This window comes from Amblyraja radiata, chromosome 8 (genome assembly GCF_010909765.2).
Source record: "Amblyraja radiata isolate CabotCenter1 chromosome 8, sAmbRad1.1.pri, whole genome shotgun sequence".
Lineage (NCBI taxonomy): Eukaryota > Metazoa > Chordata > Chondrichthyes > Rajiformes > Rajidae > Amblyraja > Amblyraja radiata.
In genome coordinates, this window is record NC_045963.1 from 52,843,917 (window position 1) to 52,867,449 (window position 23,533).

Here is a 23,533-nt window from a genome sequence, read left to right on the forward strand (position 1 = left end):
GGCCCTTTTGCCTACTGTCTGCATCGACTACAATCACCCATTTACACTAATCCTACACTAACCCATTTATTAGTCTCCCTCTAATTCCATCAACTCCCCTCAGAGCCTACTGCCTACTTTCAATAGGGGCAATTTATTGCGGCCATTTAACCCACCAACCTGCACATCTTTGCGATGTGGAAGGAAATCAGAGTATCAAGAAGTAACCCGTTTGGTCACAGACTCCAAATGGACTGTACCAGAGGTCAAGATTGAACCAGGCCTGCTGGAGCTGTGAGGCAGAAGCTCTACCAGCCATGCCACTGTGCTGTAAATAAATAAATACACCACACCCATATCTTGCATCAAACTGGTTTGGCTACGTGACATCACCCACAAAATCGTATGTTATGATCATCGCATTATTTTGAAATAAAAATATATGTAAAGGGTTTAATGAGGAAAACCAAAGCAGTTCTATTCTGTTGATAGCTGAAAGTGTAAGATAATTTTTGTTCTTTCGCAGTGGTTCGTGGTTAGCCTGGAACCCTAATGTGCCCAACAGCCTGAAAGAACACCACAATTAAACAGGTCAAATGCAAGACCCAACACCATCCCAAAGCAATTGGTGATAACTGATCAACATTGACATTGCCCACATTCCAAAAATAACTGCAGGAAAATTCCTTGTCTTTTTTTAAAATTAATTAGCAGTTTTAAAGACAAAACTTACCACCCACCAATCTTTGATCACCTTTCCGACATATACCTGTAATCTCACACTCTCCCTGATACCGTGGAGGGGGAATTTTGCAATCTCTGTGGAGTACTGTTCATAGCCTGGAAGAAGCAGATTGGAATGATCTGTGAATAGTGTGAGTGTTTTCATGGACTACTGCCAGGAGTTTTCTTTTTGAAGTTTGTCATGTGTGTTGGGGGTCAGGAATCTAACTGTACGTGACCATATAACCCTTTCATTCAAGCTCTCTGACTCTGGACTTTATCGGATTCTGAGACAAAATGTATTGCCACAAAGTATTCTCTCAGTGGTGAACACCAAAGATCATAGAGCGGAGCTCTATAATCTGCTCTATAATCTTTGGTGAACACAGCCCAGGTGTACCCTGGAACATTACATAAAGCCCTTTAATCATATGTTACATTTGTCTGCAATTTATTATCACAGAGAAGAAAAGCTTTAAATTCAGTTTGATTAACGCAATACTAACCTGTTGACTTTTAATTTTCTTAATGTTTCCTTTTGGCTAATGCACGGGTTCATTCACTGGAGGTAGGAGTTACTGAAAACACCAGCGTTTACTGCCTCTCCTTAACTACTTCTGTGTGGCTGAGAAGGCCATTTCAAAGGGCAGCTGTGATTCAACTACATCTGACCGTTCCTGACCAAGTCAATACAGTCAAAACCCGTCCTTAAAGGAGACTACTGGAAGTAGAAATAGAAAATCTTGGAAGTAGTTATCAGAATACAGCATCAGTCATAGAGAGATGAAGCATGGAAACGGGCCTTTTGGCCAACCGAGCCCACAGCGACCATCAAGCATCCGTTCACGCTCATCTCACATTCTCCCCGCATTCTCATCAATTACCCCAGATTCTACCTCAAATTCACCTATGTACTGGGAGCAATTTGCCTACCAGGTCATACTTCTTAGGAATGTGGGTGGAAACTGGACCACCCAATGAAAAAACAAGAAAAACCAAGGAAAGACATGCAACAGTTGGCGCCGTCCTGTAGGGGGTATGGCTGCCTAGCCTGCAGCTGTCTGTTTTTTTTCATCTCTTTTTCTTATTTTTAGTTAGTTTAGTGTTTTGTTTTGAGGAGTTCTAGCTTTTTTATGTGTGGGGGAGGGGGAAACTAATTTTCAGGGTCCCTACCTGGTCGGAGATGCAGTTTTTCTCCGGGCTGCAGCTTCGACCCGTCCCCGCGGCCTACCAGCGGGCCTGGAGCGGCGTCTCCTGAGTGGACCGCCTGGAGCTTCGGCATCGGCGGCGGCGGCGGCACCGGCTCAGCAGCGGCGGCGGCACCGGCTCAGCGGCGGCGGCACCGACTCAGCAGCGGTGGCGGCGGCACCGGCTCAGCAGCGGCGGCGGCACCGGCGACAGCACCAGCTCAGCGGCGGCGGTGGCGGCACCGGCTCAGCAGCGGCGGCGGCACCGGCTCAGAGGCGGCACCGGCTCGGTGGCACCGGCGACGGCACCGGCTCGGCGGCACCGGCTCAGCAGCGGCGGTGGCACCGGCTCAGCAGCGGTGGCGGCGGCACCGGCGGCGGCGGTACCGGCTGAGGACGGCGGGTCAGAGGACGGCGGTGCAGCGCTGGAGCGCCATTGCGGGGCTGGCGGTGACTTCGCTGAAACTCCGGTAACTGGAGCTGGGTCCGTTGTGGAGCTGCGGGTCTGTGGAGCGGCTGCGGGCGGCGGCGCTGAACTTTCCATTGGGAGCCTGGGATCTATTGATGAGATCGCCAGTTGAGCTCCATTCGGCGCGGCCCTGTCGGCTCCGGAAGCCACGGTCTCGAGTAAGGAGGCCCGACTATGGGTGGACATGGGGATGGGACTGGACTTTGTGCCTTTCCCCACAATGGGAACCATTGTGGGGGGATGTTTTGATGTTGAAACTATCTATTACTGTCATGTTGTATTCTTTTTTTTAATGTGCTGCATGGCAAAAAGAATTTCACTACACCTAAAGGTGCATGTGACCAAATAAAAATTTGAACTTGAACTTGAACTTGCATCTGCATACAGGCAGCACTCGAGGTCAGAATTTAATCTGGTCACTGGCACTGTGAGGTAACAGCTCTACCAACGATACCACTGTGTCATCCAACCAGTACTTCTGATAACTACTTCCAAGATAGGTGTAGTGAAGTCACCTACAGTACTTAATGCTCACAACTGCTGATTACATAATGTGTAGGAAAGAACTGCAGATAATGGTTTAAATCGAATGTAGACACAAAATGCTGGAGTAACTCACTGAAGAAGGGTCTCGACCCAAAACGTCACCCATTCCTCTCCAGAGATACTGCGTGTCCTGCTGAGTTACTCCAGCATTTAGTGTCTACCTGCTGATTACATAAATTATATTAGGTTAGTTTCAGAATATTATTTGGTTAGGTGGCACCGTAGTAGCTTAAAATTGTATCTCCAAATCATTTGCAGGTCTTCAGAACAATAAAATGGTTCTATTACATTGATAATGCTAAGTCCATAGAGATAACCTTAAACATAAGGGTTACTAGTCTAAACTAAACTTTTCATTCATTGCTGATGATTAACCCTCACTGACACAAACACAACTGCTTTCTACTCCAGAAGCTAGAGGTTTGGAGGCAATCTGCAACCAATAATTCATTATCTGTATAAATAGCAATGAAAATCTAAAACGTCTGATAGACAGACATCTGATGTGATTTGGTTACAGTGCATTCCTGCAGCTTGGATCAGTGGAGTCATTATAATAAGTTGGTTAATATCCTGTGACTCGGGAGTAATGATCTCCGCAATTTAATATTCTCTCTGGTATCCTTATGAACACATGCCTTTCAGTTTAGGTTCACTGATTTTTATTTGGTGTTGTGATAAAAGTAAATAAAGGGTTTATTGAGTCAGGCGCCACTGTTTATTACATGAGCCTTTAATAGCTACACTTTGGATTTGAGATGTCTGTTTGCAAGTGGGGCATTCCTGAAATTCTTCACCTAAGACTTGAGGGTAATATGCTCAAAACCTGGAGTAGGTGATTGGGGGTGGGTGATTAACTGCTTGGCTAGACAGCAGAGAGATTATAGTTTGGGATCCTGATCCTCAACCAGCGATCAAGTGCAAAATGCACATGGGACTCTCATCAGGGCAGGTTGGGAAACCATTGTGATACCTTTTCTCACATGTGAATAATGCCCTATGGTCCACGTCTGGTGTTTGCAGGCGAAAACATAGATCTCTGGAATAAGGAAACTGAAAACTGTTCATCTTCCACTGTAGTTCTTGTGTCATTTAACACATCCATCAATGAAAATCAGAGGGAGATAGTCTGAACCCAGCTGTGGGAATAACGGATAAATTCAGTACATTAGCGATAGGGAGTTCGTTGCTCAAACCCACCGAGCCTAAACAGTTTGCCGATTAATTTGTTTTTTTGTTCAGAATTGAGGCTGTTCAGAAATAGCAAGAACTTCTATTTGATTTTCCTGAAAGTTTTGTTATTACCTGAGGAGGGAGGAATAACTTCATATAATTTAATAACACACAAAATTCTTGGAGGAATGGTGCATGTGCGTGTGTGTGCACGCACATACAGGCCTATGTGCTGTATGCCTATGTGTAAGAAGTAACTGCAGATGCTGGTTTAAACTGAAGATAGAACCAAAAAGCTGGAGTAACTCAGCGGGATAGGCAGCATCCCTGAAGAGAAGGAATCGGTGACATTTCGGGTCGAGACCCTTCTTCAGACTCTGAAGGATCTCGTCCTGAAACATCACCCATTCCTTCTCCCCAAAGATGCTATCTGTCCCGCGGAGTTACTCCAGCTTTTTGCGCCTATCTTCTGCTGTATGCCTATGCTACTTATTGATGAGGGAACACTTATCACATTTTCTTCTACAGAAAAAAGGAGAGCAATCAGCCCATCTAGTCTATGTCATATTTCATTTTAACACTACCAATTTCAATTCTCATTTATGTCCCTTCAATCTGTTCTGTCTCACTCCTATTAACTCCCAATTCTCCTACCACCCATCTATGCTGGGGGTAATTTGCACCTACCAACCAGCATGTCTTTGGGATTTGGGAAGAAACCCAAGCACCCAGGCACAGGGCTAGTCACACGGCAACGGAAGTCAGGTCTGAAATTGAAGATAGACACAAAAAGTTGGAATAACTCAGCGAGACAGGCAGCATCTCTGGATAGAAGGAATGGGTGATGTTTCAGGTAGAGTTTCTTCTTCAGACAATCACAAGTACTCTCACCGCCGAGAGTTCAGTTCAGTCTGAAGAAGGGTCTCGACCCGAAACGTCACCCATTCCTTCTCTCCAGAGTCGCTGCCTGTCCCGCTTTTTGTGTCTATTTTCAATTTCAGAGTTAAATAGAAAACACAGAGTGCTGGAGGAACTCAGCGGGCTAGGCAGCATCTGTGGAGGGAATGGATTAGGAGTTGTTTCGGCCCAGGATTCTTCTTCAATTGGAAGGAACTGCAGATGTAGTTGTCTTTGCAAAACGCCAAATGATTCCGGGAATACCAAGAGAGAGATCTATGATCCGCTCTATGATCTTTGGCAGTCCAACAGCGGCGAAGGAAAATTAAAAATCCCCCCCACCCTCCCGTCTCCCCGGTCAGTGATGTGATGGACGCGGGGGTCTGGACCAATCGCTGACAAGGTCTTGGACAAATCCAGTCCTCCGAGACGTCATGTCCGTTATTTGGCTTTTCGGCATCGTGTCCGTGTGCCCGTCCAGGTACCGTTCTAATCGCCTTTGCACCCTGCATTTGGTCATTTGTGAGGTTATTAGGAAATATCCCAATTTTTCCTCAATCAGACTTATGTCTATGCTTTTCTACAACCCCTGTGAATTCCATTCTTTTCACCTAACCTACTGTGATGTTGATCACTGAGAAGTTGGGAAGTTGTAGTTCCAGACTCTGGATGGCTAGGTTTATGCATGCTGTCTTTTTCCGGTTCATAAAAATCCATGTTAAATTAAATTGCTCAATCAACTGAACAACTTCGCAGTAAGTAACTTACTGAAAGATGAATCCAGATTTGTTCTGTTAAAAAGTACAGAGAGAACCATCTTGTTTTCTGTGAAGTTGGTATGTGAAATGCTTGATTTTATTGGAAGAAATATATCTGCACTTACGTTATTGCATGTACAATTGTGAAAATTAACTACACTGTGTGTGTGTGTGGGGGTGCACTTTTGACAATCTGACTATGTATTTGAGAGTGTGTGACTGCATGAGTGTTTTAACTGTTTCATCTTTACTTACAACATACAGGAGGTCCATTCAGTCAGCTGAGTCTATTGCTGGCTGATGAAACAATCCCATTCCCTGTATTTATTTTCCCTGTAACTCTTTCTCCCCATTCCCATTAACTTTACCATCCATCTGTATTAAGGTCCATTTTATATTAGTCAATTAACTTTTCAACCTGTATGTCTTTGGCACATTGGATGAAACTGGAGCATCTGGAGGGAACCCATGTGGTCACATGCAAACAGTGCACAGTCAGCGCCAGAGATTAGGATTGAACCTGGGTCGTTGGAGGGGTGAGGCAGCAGCTCTACAAGCTGTCCTGTGTTGTTAACCCTAACTTTGTGCATGATTGTTCAGATATTTTAAATCTTTGAAGTGGGTTACAGATTCTTGGTCCAGTGAAAAGGATTATTGTTTGGTTTAAAAAAACACACAAACTCAACGAGCCAGGCAGCATCTCTGGAAGACATGGATAGGTGAAGTTTCAGGTCGGGATCCTCCTTCAGACTAGACAGTTCATTGTTTGGTTTGAGCAAATGTGGGTGCATGCATAAAAACATTGATTTTTCTTTTGAAATCACTTCATTTTATTTTTGGATCCATCCTAAAACTTGAAAGACCTGTCAGTCGGCATTGAAAAGTCAACTTTAAAGACGGAACCCATTTTAAAATTTTAAACTTTGAAGCCACTTTCAATCCAACCGCACCCTAAATTTCCTGGAGGTGTTGATTTGCATGAATCAATGCATTTGATTAGTACATGGGTACTTGTGCAGTCTAAACACATGTAGTTAGCAAAGCTCCTTAGATTAATTGCTTAAGCCTAGCCATAAAATAAATGAATTATCGGATGCTACCTTCTCTTACAAAACCTCTTGTCAGTATTTATTATTAGAATGCAAATATGCAAAGGTCAATAGCAAATTAAAGTTTAAAAAGGTGCAAATGCTGTAAATCTGAAATTTAAAAAAGGAAATGCTGAATAACCTCCAAGTCAGAAAAATAAATAGTTAACATTTCAGGTTGAAGACTTGTTATCAGACCTGAGGACGAGAATAAAAAAGTTTAGTCTAAGTAGCAGAGAAGGCGAGTGCAGAGGGGGGTGGATCAAGCCAAAGAAATGTCTATAATGGGGTGAAATTATGTTGTGATTAAATGGGCAGTTGGGCTCCTCTTATAAATAAGTGCTGGTTAGTTAATAGTTTTAAAAATATTAAAACTAATAGTTTTCCTCTGAGAATTATATATCTTTCGTAACTTTTGAAGTATGCACATAACGTGGTATAAATCCCTTGTTCACATGAATTGTACCAAATAAAAATGACATGAGAGAAAGTAAATTGGGGAAGTTTCTGCAGCAGTTTTCAGTTTACTATGTACTTGGGGTCAATGCATTCTGTGAAAAAATGTTTTGTTTTAGTTATTATGGAATGGAACTATTGTTTGCTTTCTGTGATTTCCATTTATATGACGTAGCGGCACCAAACGTGGTGAACAAACAGTTGCTTTATTTAGACATTACATGGTGGACGTACATGCAAGTTTGGTCCTCTAACACATTGTCATTGCTGCTGCAGCTGAGCGAGGGTGTTGTCTCGAGTTCAGCTACCTGTCGACACATGATCTCAAGGTGAGATCTGCTTAAGTAGCAGGTCATTCCCCTTAACCCATGACGTCACGTGACAGACCTCGTAACCACTGACGAGGGTTTGACTGTAAGTGGTCTGATCATCAGCTGACGCCACAGGACCCCCCCCCCCCCCCCACCCCCCCCCCCCCCTCCACCAGAACCGGAGGAAGGAAAATGAGCAGGCCAACGAAACGTGGCAGCCCAAAACTCGTAAATGCACAGGCGAAAAGGATAGAACGCACACATGATCGAGGGAGTCTCCTGCTGTGGGTCGGGGGCACCCCGGCCTTGGGTCAGGACGGTGGGGTCCACGGGCGCGGTCTCTGTGGGCCATCCCGGCCGTATGCCGAGGGGTGCGAGGAGACCAATGCAAAAACTGCAGGATGGATGAGACATAGTCGCATCTCATCGACCAGCACAGGATCGTGTCCTGAGAAATACGGCACCCAGTAATGGCTGGAAGACGTCGGCAACAATGCAAACCAAAGAAAATACAACAAAGAAAATAATAAACTAATAGCTAAACACTGTGAGGCCATTACAGTGTAAAAATATGAAAAGAAATAAAACAAACTATAGTGAGCAAACAAGTCCAAAGTGGTAGGAAACTAAAATTTCAATGGTTATGGTGCAGGATGGCTCAGGAATCCAGTGTCCGATGAAAAGCTGTACTGGAAGCTGGAAAACTGGAAGTTACAGTGACACCATCCTACCTGAAGTGGCGCTGTTGCCAGCGTCAGGCTGCAGAGACACCATCCGACCTGAGGTGACGTCATGTCCGTTACTTGGCTTTTTGCCGTCGTGTCCGTTAGGTTATTTGGCTTTCCGGCATCATGTCCGTTTGGTTATTTGACTTTTCGTCGTCTTGTCCGTTAGGTTATTTGGCTTTTCGGCGTCGTGTCCATTCGGTTATTTTGCTTTTCTGTGTCGCGTCCATTCGGTTATTTGGCTTTTCAGTGTCGTTTCCGTTCGGTATCTTGGCTTCCACTTCTTCGCTTCGGCTTCTCGTCCTTCGACACCCCGTCCAGGTACCGTTCTGATCGCCTTTGCACCCTGCATTTGGTCATTGTGAGGTTTATAGTAATAACATCATTATTACTATAAACCATCGCAAAACTCTCCATGAGAGCACTCTGGATGTTTCATAAGGAGATATTGTGAGCGATGACCAGAAATATGATCAAAAAGATAGGGTTTAGGTTAGTATCGTAAAGGAGGAGAAAGGGTCAGGGAGTTGCAGCAGTTTTGGGAGGAATTTCTAGGTTTTGATGATGGGGCAATTGAAATTGGGTATACACAAGAGGTTAGGATTGGGGAAATATGGAACTCTGAAGGTTATCGCACTGGAGCAGTTACAGGAACAGTTTGCAGTTTGTACAAGAGTTTGATTACATGGTGACCAGATGGATTGAGAACGGGTAAAAAAAATACGCTTGTCTAATGGAGACACAAGAGATTGCAAATGCCAGAATTTTTAGCAAAACAGAAACTGCTGGAGGAACTCTGGGTCAAGCAGCATCCGTGGAGGGGAAATGGACATCATTTCAGATCGAGATCCTTGTACTGACCGATTCTTCTTGTCTAACAGTTCTGATGACATTGGAGATTATATATAATTTTAAAATCTAAACTTTTATCTTTTTAAATCTTTTTGTGCATTTGGATTTCATCTAATATTTGGATAATTTCTTGACATTTTCATAATTGTTTTGCCCCCACTGTAAATCTCTTTATTTCTTAATCCTGATCTGGGCCTTGCTGTAGGATTTATTTTATCCGACGTTCACTGGCAAAGCCCATGACAGGAGGCAGCACCTGGGGCCGAGAAAAGTAAGTGCTGCGGCAATCGGGTAAAAGTGAGCTTGAATTTTCAAAAACAAGGTCGAAAGAATTAAATGTTAAAGAATTGCACATCAGAATCGTTTGCTCTGTGGATTGTACCATGGCGCATTAAAGAAAATTGGATTTGGGATTATTTATCATCACAAGCTGCACATATCCATACGCAAAGGGCAAATTAATATCTGTTTTGCATGTTGTCTATCTGAGGAAAAATAAGACAAAATGCAGTCCACTAAGTCAGAAACCATTGCAAACATTCACGTCTCCACGGTCAATATTTCATAGTGGCGTGGCTTTCAGTTTTAAAAATCAAACATTAAAAAAAATTGGCATAAGTATTATCAACATGTTTTTTCGCAAGAATAACTTTCTACAATGACCTTGAATAGCAATTGTCTGGCCTCTACAATGCTTTGCTTTGGATGAGAATTGTGCCAATAATGTCGCCAGAGTTCTGATAAATCCACCCACTTCATTTTACGGAGGTCAAAAATGCTTATGTTTCGCTATAACACATATAACGGGCACATCATTTTAATTGAGTGTGTTCACATCTCCTCAGCCTAGTCTGTTGAATGCTTTGTTTTTATTAATTAACACTAAAACATGTCATTTTGCAGGCAAGATGAGAGCAGGCTGGATATGGTTCTACATTCGGTGAAGAGAGCTTCATAACTTGTGGAAGACAACCCTGGACTGGACAGACTGAATTAAACTGAGAACTTCCCACAGTCCTGTGATGAGCAGGCAGCTGTTTGGAAATAAAATGGTGCCAGAACAACATATTGTTTCTGTGCTTCTGCCAAATAAGGAACAACTCGAAGTCATCGTTGGAGTGAGTAGAATTTTCTTTATGGCTACAGAGCCTCTAACTATAGTATTTGTTGCAAATATAGACATCAGCTGTTTTTAAATGTTATGTCATCTTAACATTTTAAATATTAAATTGGCACAATTTTTTTTCACGCAAGTTTTCAACTCGCCAAATTTAATTCTGAAAGTTATCTGACCCTTAAAATGATTATCATCGTTGCGACTTCTGGCTTAAAATTGATGTTTCACAAGTTATAGTAGTAGAATTAGGCCATTCAGCCCATCGAGTCCACTGTATCATTCAATCATGGCTGTTTGCCTCCTAATCCCATTTTCCTGCCTTCTCCCCATATCCCTTGACACCCATTCTAATGTGTCTATCTCTGCCTTAAAAATATCCACTGACTTGGCCTTCACTGCCCTCTTTGGCAATGAGTTCCACAGATTAATCTCATTGAAACATATAAGATTGTTAAGGGCTTGGACACACTAGAGGCAGGAAACATGTTCCCGATGTTGGGGGAGTCCAGAACCAGGGGCCACAGTTTAAGAATAAGGAGTAAGCCATTTAGAACGAAGATGAGGAAACGCTTTTTCTCACAGAGAGTGATGAGTCTGTGGAATTCTCTGCCTCAGAGGGCGGTGGAGGCAGGTTCTCTGGATGCTTTCAAGAGAGAGCTAGATATGGCTCTTAAAAATCAGGGGATATGGGGAGAAAGCAGGAATGGGGTACTGATTGGGGATGATCAACCATGATTACATTGAATGGCGGTGCTGGCTCGAAGGGCCAAATGACCTACTCCTGCACCTATTGTCTATTGTCTATTAACTACCCTCTGACTAAAGAAGTTCCTCCTCACCTTTCTAAAAACGCGCCCTTTAATTCCGAGGCTATGACCTCTAGTCCTAGACTCTCACACCAGTGGAAACATCCTTTCCACATCCACTCTATCTGTGCCTTTCATTATTCTGTATGTTTCAATGAGGTCCTCCCTCAACCTTCTGAACTCCAGCACGTAGAGGACCAATGCTGTCAAACACTCATCATATGCTAACCCACTCATTCCTAGAATCATTCTTCTAAAACTTCTCTGGATCCTCTCCAGAGCCAACACATCCTTACCCAGATATGTGCCCCAAATTTGCTCACAGTACTCCAAATGCGGCCTGACCAGCGCCTTATAGAGCCTCGGCATTACTGTTTTTGTATTCCAGTCCTCTTGATATAAATGCTAGCATTGAATTTGCCTTCCTTACTACTGATTCAACTTGCAAAATAACTTTTTGGGAGTGCTGCACCAGCACTCTTTGCACCTCCGATTTCTGGATTCTCTCTCCATTTAGAAAATAATCTACGCCTTCATTCTTATTACCAAAATGCATGACTCCGCACTTTGCTATACTGAATTTCATCTGCCACTTCGCTGCAGAAGTACTTGGATAGGTTAGGAGAGTGGGCAGAGTCATTGCTTCCTCTACACTGCCTGCCCCTCCACCTATCTTAGCATCATCTGTGGGGTGGAGGATTGCAACCTTCACGTGGTCCGCCCTGTTTCGACGAATGCAATCAACCCGGCGTGCACAATCAAATAACATCAAATAGAACAAGTCAGCCTTCAACTTTAGGCTGTGCACGCCATACGCAAGAAGAAGAGCATCATCTGTAAATGTTTCTCATGTTTAAAATGTAAATCATTGTTGAGTAAGTCACACATACACACGGATCTGGTAGAACAGTATTTATTGAGTAACACATACAACACTCAGCAGCATATCAATTCTACCGTGCTGCATCACCAACTAACAGCACATGTCAGGTTGTGATAATATGAATGGTGTAGTAGTAGGCGGAGCTTATATTAATAAAGCACTACATTGGTTGGTAAGTAATGTAACCAATCTACAATCATGTTTAAATTTAATAAGACTAGTTTAAAATTGTCCATGAAAGAGAATGATTTAGTGATTGAAATTTCCTCATTGATTAATTTCTCATATTCATAATTGTTAAAAGTCGATAAAAATGTCAATTCACAAAGGGCCAATGGCCAATCATAAAAAGCCATGGGCTAATCTAGTGATTCTACTTTCGTCATTTCGAAATTACTCCATGCCCTAGATTAGTTTATTGTCATATATACCAGGATGTAATGAAATTCCTTGTTCACATGAAGTTTACTGAACAAAAGTAAGAATGAATACAACAATCAGTACAATGATGTCAGCAAAAAAGTAGAATGGTGCAGGTTTGTAGTGCAATCCAAAGTAATACAATTTGTGTTTTAAATAACGGAATAACCGAAAGAGATAGAATTAAAATTAAGGGTATGTGGCAGCACCACAGGGAAATAGGTGTGAGAGAGGTGATTTCAGGAGTCAGATAGCAATGAGGATGTGTGGACATCCAAGCTTTTAAGTTCTTGTATCTTCTTCCAGGAAGTAGAAGGAAGAAGGGGGAATGGGCAGGATAGCTGGCATCCTTGACAATAATTCCAGCCTCCTTGATGCATCGCACTGTGAAGATGGACTGGGTGGAAGCAAGTTGTGAGCCTATGATGGGCAGCAGTTCCTTCAAGTTGGTATAGAGCAGAGCAGTTGCCATACCAGGCTAAGATGCATCCCATCAGAATACACTCTATAGTGCATCTGTAGAGGTTCAAGAGAATTCTTGTGGACATGCTGAATCCTTTCAGACAGTAAATACATTTTCTTCATCATTACATTAGTGTGAAGGGACCAGGCTAGGTTATTGATATATGGATGTTCCTGTTACAGATGCTTCTTTATGCTGGGATAGGGGGTTGCTGTCTGCTATCATGGACGTCTGAGTGTCGGATCTTTATAAGCAGCTCAATAGAGAAAGCTGAAGGCTCTTCAGCAATAGATTTGAAGAAGCAGGAGAAGCCAAATCCTGACAACCTTTCCAGTAAAATTTAATACCATAGCTATCTGTTGACTACAAGAGTTTGAGCATTCTTCTGAAAATCTCAGGCTCATACAAAAAATATTAAGATGTTTATCAAAGAATTTGTCAGGTGAATGAATATAAGCTGGTCACAATCAAATCAAATCTTTTTGAACTGATTACCTTAGTACCAGATCAATTCCATGTCTTCTTTCCAGTTACACTGCATCAACCCAGGGCATCCTATTCTGATTTGCATATTAATGTCAGATTAGTTATTGAGATCCTAGTCTTAGAGTGATACAGTGTGGAAGCAGGTCCTTCGGCCCAATTTGCCCACTCCGGCCAACATGTCCCAGCTACACTAGTCCCACCTTCCCGCGTTTGGTCCATATCCAAACCTGTCCTATCCATGTACCCTGTCTACCTGTTTCTTGAACATTGGGATAGTCCCTGCCTCAACTACCTCCTCTGACAGCTTGTTCCATACACCCACCACTCTTTGTGTGCAAAAGTTACCCCTCCGATGCCTATTAAATATTTTCCCCTTCACCTTAAACCTATGTCCTCTGGTCCTCGATTCACCTACTCTGGGCAAGAGACTCTGTGCATCTACCCAATCTATTCCACTCATGATTTTATACACCTCAATGACATCACCCCTATTCTTTTTATTTGTGTGTGTGTGTGTGTGGTGGGGGGGGGGGGGGGGGGGGGGGGAGGTGCCGAGCAGCAGCTTCGACCCGTTCTCGCGGCCTACCATCGGGGTCTGGAGCGGCGTTTCCTGAGGGGACCAGGCATCCTAAGCTGCTGAGAGTGTTCTCCCGACGCCGGAGCACCATCACCCGGCGAAAAGGGCCTGAAACATCGGGCCCCATAGCGGCGACTGCGGAGGGCTCAATAGGCCCGACTATGGGTGGACAACGGGATGGGGACTGGACTTTGTGCCTTCCCTCACAGTGGGAACCATTGTGGGGGGATGCTTTTATGTTTTACTAGACCAAGTGCAGACCCGCTGGGTCTGTTCCCCCTAACACGCGGTGGGGGGGGGGGGGGGTGCTGTGGCTTCACACGCACACTAACCACCCCCCACACACAGGGGGGGAGGGGTTAGGGGGTGAGAGGGAGGTAGGGGGAGACGGGGTGGGCAAGGGGAGGGAGTGGAGACCGCTGGGTCCCGTTCCCTCAACGTGCGGTTGTGGGGGCGGGGGTGCTGCGGCTTCACACGCACACTAACCACCTTCCATACACACGGGGGGAGGGGGGGTAGGGGGGTGGGTAGGGGGAGACGGGAGGGGAGAGGGAGAGGAGAGGGAAAGGGGTGAGAGGGGGGAGAGAGGAGGTGGGGAGAGAGGAGGGGGAGTAGGGGAAAGAGAGGAGGGGTTAGGAAGGGGGGGTAGAGGGGATGGGCTAGGGGGTTGGAAGGGGGAGAGGGATTGGTGGGGGGTTGGAGGAGGGGAGAAGGAGGAGGGGAGGGCAAGGGGGAGAGGGGGGAAGGGAGAGGGAGGGGGAGGGAGGAGGAGATGGAGAGGGGTGGGAGGAGGAGATGGGGAGAGAGGGGGGAGGGGGGAGGGAGGAGATGGGGAGGGAGGAAGGAGGAGGAGGAGAGGGGGGAGGGAGGAAGGAGGAGATGGGGAGGGAGGAGGAGATGGGGGGAGGGGTGAGGAGAGGGGGGAGGAGGAAGGTTGGAGATGGGGGAGAGATTGGGGAGAGGAGGAGAGGGGGAAGGGAGAGAGCGGGGGTTGGAGAGGGGTGAGGAGAGGTGTGAGGAGAGGGGGAGGAGGAAGGGTGGAGTTGGGGGAGAGATTGGGGAGAGGGGGAAGGGAGAGAGCGGGGGTTGGGGAGGGGGAGGAGAGAGAGGGGTAGGGGTGGGGGAGGGGATGTGAGAGTGGTGGGGGAGGGGTGGAGAGAGGGGATGGGGAAGGGGGAGAGGGATATGGGGGGGAGAGAGGGATAGGGGGAGGGGAGGGGGGGAGAGATGGGTGGGGGGTGCAAGGGGAGAGAGGGATGGGGAGAGAGGGGGAGGGAGGAGGAGGAGGGGAGGGAGTGGAGGAGGGAGAGGGAGGAGAGGGGTGAGGGGTGAGGAGAATAGGGAATGGGGGAGGGAGGGGTGAGGAGGAGAGGGGAGAGAGTGGGGAGGGGAGGAGGGGGATGATGATGGAGGGAGGGGAGGAGAGCGGGGAGGGTGAAGGGGGAGACAGGGGAAGGGGTGGTAGAGGGGGGAGAGAGGGGAGCGGAAGAGGGGAGGGGAAGAGGGAGGGGGGAGAGAGGGGGAGGGAAGAGGAGGAGGGTGGGGAGGAGAGGTGGAGAGAGATTGGAGGGGGAGAGAGAGGAGGCGGTGAGAGTGGAGCGGGTGAGTGGAGGGAACTCACTGGATGTATTCAAGAGATAGTTGGATATAGCTCTTGTGGCTAATGGAATCAAGGGATATGGGGAGAAAGCAGGAATGGGGTACTGATTCTGGATGATCAGCCATGATCATATTGAATGGCAGTGCTGGCTTGAGGGGCCGAATGGCCTACTCCAGCATCTATTTTCTATGTTTCTATGTAACCCAATACTTGTCTCAAAATATACCATCTAATTGTGAAGAACCATCAATAAGGGTGAAAAAGCAAAACAGATTGCAGATGCTGATGTTCTGAAATAAAAACTAAAATGCTAGAAATATTCAGCTAGCCAAACGGCTTATGTGGGGAAAGAAACACATTGTTTCAAATTGCTGACCACTCATTGTAACTGGTTAGTTTTTTTATTTACTGTATTTAATTTCAATTATAATAACTTGAAACAGACAGACTAGGTCACTGGTGTGAAATGTACTGCACCTCCCTTTTTCTGACTTGTATCTTTATTTGTAGGTAAGAGCAACAGTTCAACACCTCAACAATCAAGTCTGTGACATGCTGAAGATCCGAGAAAATCACTTCTTAGGTCTGAGTGTGGTACAAAGTAAGCTGCGGTAGTATTAGTCTTTATTTTGTGAGACTTGCAGTGAATGGTGTGGTCAAGTGATGGTTCTTTCCAAACACTTTATTGTAGCTAACCTGTAGTAGAGATACATGTTTGTGAAAATTAATTTTCAATCTATGCAGCAACTTATTGCAAGCAAAAAGGCACGTGATGTATTCATTAAGGTTAGAATGCCGAATTGTATTTGTTTTATCGAGAGAAATGAATAGAATTAGGATTCATGTTAGAGTCATAGAGTTATTAGGAACTAGGCCCTCCAGCTTGGTTTGTCCATGCCAATCAAGTTGACATACTGGGCAAGTCCCATGCGTGCATTTGACCCATAACATTCTAAACCCTTCCTATTCATATATTAAGATACATTTATTTTTGTTTTATAACTTTTTAATCTTCTGGCCAAAAGACATCATCATCATGTCTAAATGATGGGTAGCCACATAAATACCGTGGCTATAAGAACTGGCCAGAGACTGGCTGTCCTGTGGTGAGTGATTTGCTTACTGATAGCCCAAAGCCTTTCACCCATCTACAAGCCACAATGCCGAATTTTGATGGAATATGTTACACTTGCCTGGACGAGTGCAAACTCAACACAAGAAAGTCAACACCATCCAGGACAAAACAGCCACTTGTTTGGACCACTTCCATTACCCTAAATATCCCTTTCTTCCACCACAAGTTAGTTGTTTGGTGCAATGAATATCATCTGCAAATACACTGCAGTCTCCCCACATCTTTTCATGAATAGTTAAGGTTAGGTAAAAAATTCTGGACAAACGTTCACATCTCATGAATGGCTTCATAGAGAAATTCAGGATCTAGACAAAATTAATGGCATCAATATTAAGTTTTAGTTTTTAGTTTTAGAGGTACAGTGTGAATACAGGTGTCCCACTGAGTCCGCGCCGACCAGCGATCCCCGTATACTAGCACTTTCCTACACACTAGGGCCAATTCACAACCTTTACCAAAGCTGACTAACATAATAACCTGTAAGTCTTTGAAATGTGGGAGGAAACCAGAGCACCCGGAGAAAACCCACGAGGTCACGGGAGAATGTACAAACTCCGTATAGACAGCACCCGTGGTCAGGATCGAACCCCGGTCTCTGACGCTGTAAGGCAGCAACTCTACCGCTGCACCACCATACCACAGTATTCGGATTAAAAAAAAAAAATTGTGGTTTATTGGTTAGTTGGTATTTTCCATGAAACATGCTTTTCAAATCTAACAGCTTCATGAAAATAATTATGAATTTACCTTGGATTGTAGGATAAGCCCTGTCAGCAACAGGATTATGCTTAAACTGCTCATGACAGGTGGCTCTTCAGGCAATTAAAAAAGAGAGAATGTACTGTAGAAAAGTATTTAAAAAAAATAGGCGTAGAAGATTATAGTAAACCAGACATTCCTTTCTAAAATAGCAGTGGAAAAAGTTGACTGCCATGGATTGCTTTATTATTTGAATCGGTAAAACAGTGCACACAGTTAATGGGTTCATCTTTTTTGTTTGGGGATAATTTCAGATTAAATTATTTAAAAAATCAGTGGAACTGAAAATATGCAAAAGAAAGTTCTGATATTAAACACTTAAGTAAACTTGCCCTTTTTAGAACTGAGTTCACAGTAGAAAATTATCTGAGGAAAGTTTGAATGACTTTAATAAAAAATGGCTAAAGCAAATTGGAGGATGATGTTGCGAAGCAACAGTGAAGAACAGAAGTATGTGGAATAAGCAGGAGTTTTTCAAAGTATGGTCTGGAATGGCTGGCCCCTTATTTTGAGACTGAAACTCCAGGTTAGAGATACCCTTTCCACAGAAATATCAGCCCTGCAGCTACCTTGTAAATAATTTGATTATTTCAGTGAGATCACCTCACATATGTTAAACTCAAAATAGTGCAGGTAATGTCTGTTTGTACAATAAACTTGTCTGCTCTCTCCCAGTTTTCTTAGTGGGGTTATGTTTGCTAAGTGTGAGAATCGTTGGGAATTTTGGAAGATGATAACTATAGCATCCACCATATCCCCTGCGGCCTCTTTTAAAATCTTAGGTTGCTGGTCATAAGGTCGTAGGACCTGGGGAATTGTTAGCTTTCAGTCCCTTTAATTTCGGGAGACATAGTCATCTGGTGAAACTGGGTAGTTTAAATGGCAAGGTGAATGCTTTTCATGCACACTTTGAAAGAATAAATGAAACACTTACAAGAGACCCACACTCTCTGATGGCTCTGCCACTGCAGTCTCTGAGGCCAATGCCAGAACATCCTTCAAGAGGTTGAATTCATGCATATCGTTCAACCCAGTTGACGTAACTGGCTGTGCTAAAGACCTGCATGGACCAACTGGCTGGATTATTCAAGGATATCTTCAATCTCTTGCTTCTGTGGTCTGAAGTTCCCACCTGCTTCTAAAGGGCATCTATTGCCTTGTGCCCAAAAGGAGAGCACGGTGACCTGCAAGGCCTTGAAATCACAGTTGTTGGCACAGATAACTGCCATATTCAAATCTTAAAGGAAATATAAATTTATATTTCGACAAAACAAAAACTTACCATTATTTGTAAATTCTTAGGAACTGGGAAATGTTAATATAATTCCTTCATTCCAAAACAGACTCTATATAAAAAATCATGGGTCAGTAAATTAAATATTTATTGTAAAGTATTAGAAACAATTTTGAGAGATCTATTGGAAAAGCGGATTTGTTGTAATATAGCTGAGAGTTCAATAAAGTAAAGGGTGGAAAAAGAGAAGCTGCATTCTTTAGCAAATGATTCACAGACCAGGAACATAGATTCAAAGTGACAGGCAAAAGGAACAGAGGGGATGTGAGTCAAAATTGTTTAATGCACTGAACAATTATGATCTGAAAATCACTGACTGCAAGGGGAGGGGAAACAGAGTTAATCAGGATTTTTTTTTAAATTAGAGAGGTAATTGAGAGAAAGTAATTTGCATGGCTGAGAGGAAGGAGCAGGGGGATGGGACTAAATGGCACCTTTTATAAGATGCCGGCATGGATGATTGATGAATGGCCTCTTTCTGGAGCATCATAATTTCAGTTACACTCATAGTTTTCAAAGACATCACTGGCAGCAAAACAGTTGATTTTCAGGTATTATTTGTTCTTGCAGAGTACCTCTCAAAGGAAGGAAAACTTGAAACAGATTATAATGAGAAATTTCAGGTGGACGGATGGGGGATGCAGATGCTTGGGTGGGTGATTAAAGTACAAAGGCATAATCAAAGAGGAACATTCTGTAGAGCGGTACTGAAAAAATGTAGCAAGGCATAGGAACTGATAGATTTTAGAGGGTAACAGCATATTTCCTGACTGCTTAGGAATAGTGGAGTTCTGAGATTACACTGAAAGAAAGACGAGGTTTAGAAAAAGATCATAATCAAGATCTGAAAAAAAAAATAATTGCTTAAACTAGTTACAGGGCAAGTGATACGTAGTGAAAATGGAAACCTGTTTAGAATAATTTAGATTGTAGAGGAATTGTTCAGTGGCGTATGTAATTCAATTCGCCTTACAGCGAATGCAGTTCCAGGAGACTCGGGTTCGACTCTGACTATCGGTGCTATCTGTACGGAGTTTGTACGTTCTCCCCGTGACCTGCGTGGGTTTTCTCCGAGATCTTCGGTTTCCTCCCACACTCCAAAGACGTACAAGTTTGCAGGTTAATTGGCTTGGTAAATATAAAAATTGTCCCTAGTGGCCGTTAGGTAGTGTTAATATCGGGGATCGCTGGTTCCCACGGACCCGGTGAGCCGAAGGCCTTGTTTCTGCTCTGTATCTCTAAACTAAAAATTATATATATGGTTAAGTATCAAACTATGCTGAAGCAATGGACCAATAGACAACTGTACTGAAAACAGAAGTGTTAAGCAGGAAAGAGATTGAACAGCATGTTGGATAAATCGATATAGCCAATAGACAATAGGTGCAGGAGTTGGCCCTTCGAGCCAGCACCGCCATTCAATGTGATCATGGCTGATCATCCACAATCAGTACCCCGTTCCTGCCTTCTCCCCATATAGTTTCAGCGCACTGCTTCATTTGGTCCTGATAGGGAGGGAAAAGGCCCAATCTCAATTTCAGGAAATAATACAAGTCCTGCAGGGTGTAAAATTCTTTTGGGATTTGATATGGTGCCAGGAGACCTCCTCCTCAGGCAACAGGTACTAGAAATTGGGATAAATCCTAAAATAGTCAGGGAATTCTTTCACTCAAATGCAGTAGATCTTTGGAACTGTAAGCCAAAAGTCACTTGATGCTCACTGAGTATCTACATAATTGAGTTTGATGGATTTTTGAAAGTTAAGAAATATTGGGTTAGCGTAAGCTTAATATGATTTAAAATATATGCCCTGATCTTTGTTGAGTATTTATGCTGGCTCACAGAATGGAGAAAACTAATACTGTTCCAGTTCTATTTGTTATCACCATATTTGAATTATTTTTTGCACCTTGATTGAAAGGCTAGCCAGTTACTGGAGAGAAAGGCGATGGGGTTGGACAATTTGCATGCATTTGGTGGAGTGGAAGGTAAAAGTTAGGAAAAAGATAATAGGTCAAGATGATCACTGCATCAGAGATACTGAAACTTGGATAGAGATGTAAATTCACTGTTTAGAGCATAGGATTGGGTGAGGGGTAGGGGAGAGAGGGGAAAGGAGTCGAAATGGTGCAGAAGGAAACACTTCTTGCTGGTAAAGCACTTGCTTGCTGAATTTGTCTGTTCTTGACTCCCTTCAGCAGTCGGGTATCCTTGGCCTGCAACCATCAATAGCTTAAAATTGCTGTAGTCTGAACCTCAAAGGTTCATTTAATTATAATTTTCAGGCATCCTCTTCAGACTGGGAATTCATTTCAATCCTAACAGGCCATGGTGGCACGGTGGTGCAGCAGTAGAGTTGCTGCCTCATAGCACCAGGGACCAGGTTTCGATCATGACACTCTCTATACGGAGTTTGTATGTTCTCCCCGTGACCCAGCCTGGGTTTTCTCTGGTTTCCTTCCACACTCCAAAGATGTACAGATTTGTATTTTAATCAGTGCCAGATTTAGATGAAGAGAGGCCCTAAGCTATTTCACTTGTGAGCCCCCCCCCCCCCCCCCAATCCCCCACCCCCACGACTAGAGGATCATGACTACCCGACAGTGACAGTGTGACACTTTTAGATCCTACTGTATGTTGCCATTAAGGAAAGGCACTTAGAAAGGAAACATGAAGGGGCATTCTCACAAAATGCAGTGCACTTGAGTGAAGAAAAAAAAATCTGTATAATAGTTGGGAAATATTTCTTAAAGAATTGTTCCTTATTGACAATTATATTGCAAAACCTGAATCGCATCTGAAGCAAATCTGCTTGAAAAAGGCTAACTTATAGCTAAACCATATAACAATTACAGCACGGAATCAGGCCATCTCGGCCCTTCAAGTCCGTGCCGAACACATATTTTCCCCTAGTCCCATCTACCTGCACTCAGACCATAACCCTCCTTTCCTTTCCCGTCCATATACCTATCCAATTTATTTTTAAATGATAAAATCGAACCTGCCTCCACCACTTCCACTGGAAGCTCATTCCACACAGCTACCACTCTCTGAGTAAAGAAGTTCCCCCTCATGTTACCCCTAAACTTCTGTCCCTTAATTCTCAAGCCATGTCCTCTTGTTTGAACTTCCCTACTCTCAATGGGAAAAGCTTATCCACGTCAACTCTGTCTATCCCTCTCATCATTTTAAAGACCTCTATCAAGTCCCCCCTTAACCTTCTGCGCTCCAAAGAATAAAGACCTAACTTATAACCATATAACCATATAACAATTACAGCACGGAAACAGGCCATCTCGACCCTTCTAGTCCGTGCCGAACACATAATCTCCCCTAGTCCCATATACCTGCGCTCAGACCATAACCCTCCATTCCTTTCACATCCATATAACTATCCAATTTATTTTTAAATGATAAAAACGAACCTGCCTCCACCACCTTCACTGGAAGCTCATTCCACACAGCTACCACTCTCTGAGTAAAGAAGTTCCCCCTCATGTTACCCCTAAACTTCAGTCCCTTAATTCTCAAGTCATGTCCCCTTGTTTGAATCTTCCCTACTCTCAGTGGGAAAAGCTTTTCCACGTCAACTCTGTCTATCCCTCTCATCATTTTAAAAACCTCTATCAAGTCCCCCCTTAACCTTCTGCGCTCCAAAGAATAAAGCCCTAACTTGTTCAACCTTTCTCTGTAACTTAGTTGCTGAAACCCAGGCAACATTCTAGTAAATCGCCTCTGTACTCTCTCTATTTTGTTGACATCTTTCCTATAATTTGGCGACCAAAATTGTACACCATACTCCAGAATTGGCCTCACCAATGCCTTGTACAATTTTAACATTACATCCCAACTTCTATACTCAATGCTCTGATTTATAAAGGCCAGCACACCAAAAGCTTTCTTTACCACCCTATCTACATGAGATTCCACCTTCAGGGAACTAACAAACAGGTTCACTACTTAATAAACAGACAACTCACAAAGCAGTTTGGTAGACCAATTCAAAACTTTACTAATTATCGGCCGGTGGAAGGGACAAAGGTGAGGCCTCTGCTGCGGACAAACCGTTCGGTATCTGAGAGGGGGAGGTCAGGGGGGGATGGTGAACATATGGCAGGGATGGGGGTTGGGGCCGGAGGAAGGCAGGTGAGTGGGCTGAGGCCGAGGTGATGTCTGGTGGGGGGGATGGTGGGTGGTCAGGGGTAGGGGGGTATGAGGACTGTAGTGTGGGTGGAGAAGAGCTGGGGGGGGTCACATGGTTTGTGGGGAATGGGGAAGGGCCAGTGGAACAGACTAGCATTAGGACCCTGCGCAGTCAAACCAAGGGTAGTGGGAATCTGCAGCGTAGAAACCAAAGATACTAGAGGAGCTCCTCTAGTATCTTTGGTGGAAAATTCAGGCCCGGTGATGAGTCCAGGCTACAGGTAAGGCGACGGCTGCGGGCTGCTGGAGGGCGGTGGAGTGGCGAGCAAAGCGTGGGAGGTCCCGGTGGGCGGATGGTCGGTGGGGCGGCGAGGTACGACGGGTCCTGTGGGGCGGGGAGGTGCGTCCGCCCCAGGTGCCGCAGCGAATTGGGAAAGCCTCCCGTGCGGCGGCAAATTTGGTAGGCCCCCCCGTGCGGCGGCAGGTGCGGAGCGAGAATAGGGAAGGCCTCCGGTGCGCAGCGAATTGGGAAGGCCCCTCATGCGGCGGTGAGGTGAGTCCATACAGGTGCGGTGTGAAGGTGTGTAGGCCCCCCGTGCCGCGTGGAGGTGTGTAGGCCCCCCGTGCCGCGTGGAGGGAAAAGGGTTAAATAAACTACATACCTTTTTCTTTGTCCTGCACTTCCA

The 23,533-nt window shown here is 44.5% G+C and overlaps 1 protein-coding gene across 2 annotated transcripts in view; it reads left to right on the plus strand.

Annotated features, from left to right (window-relative positions):
- The window catches only part of frmd1 (FERM domain containing 1), a 56,849-nt gene that overhangs the window by 26,000 nt on the left and 7,316 nt on the right, over positions 1-23,533 (plus strand). Inside the window, exons 1-3 of one of the 2 annotated variants that reach the window (XM_033025906.1) lie at positions 8,242-8,371; positions 10,068-10,282; positions 16,027-16,117. In XM_033025906.1, the coding sequence (XP_032881797.1) occupies positions 10,187-10,282; positions 16,027-16,117 (187 nt within the window). In that variant the 5' untranslated portion in view covers positions 8,242-8,371; positions 10,068-10,186. Of the gene's footprint in view, positions 1-8,241; positions 8,372-10,067; positions 10,283-16,026; positions 16,118-23,533 lie in introns of those variants that run through there. The other variant, XM_033025905.1, reaches the window with a different exon arrangement.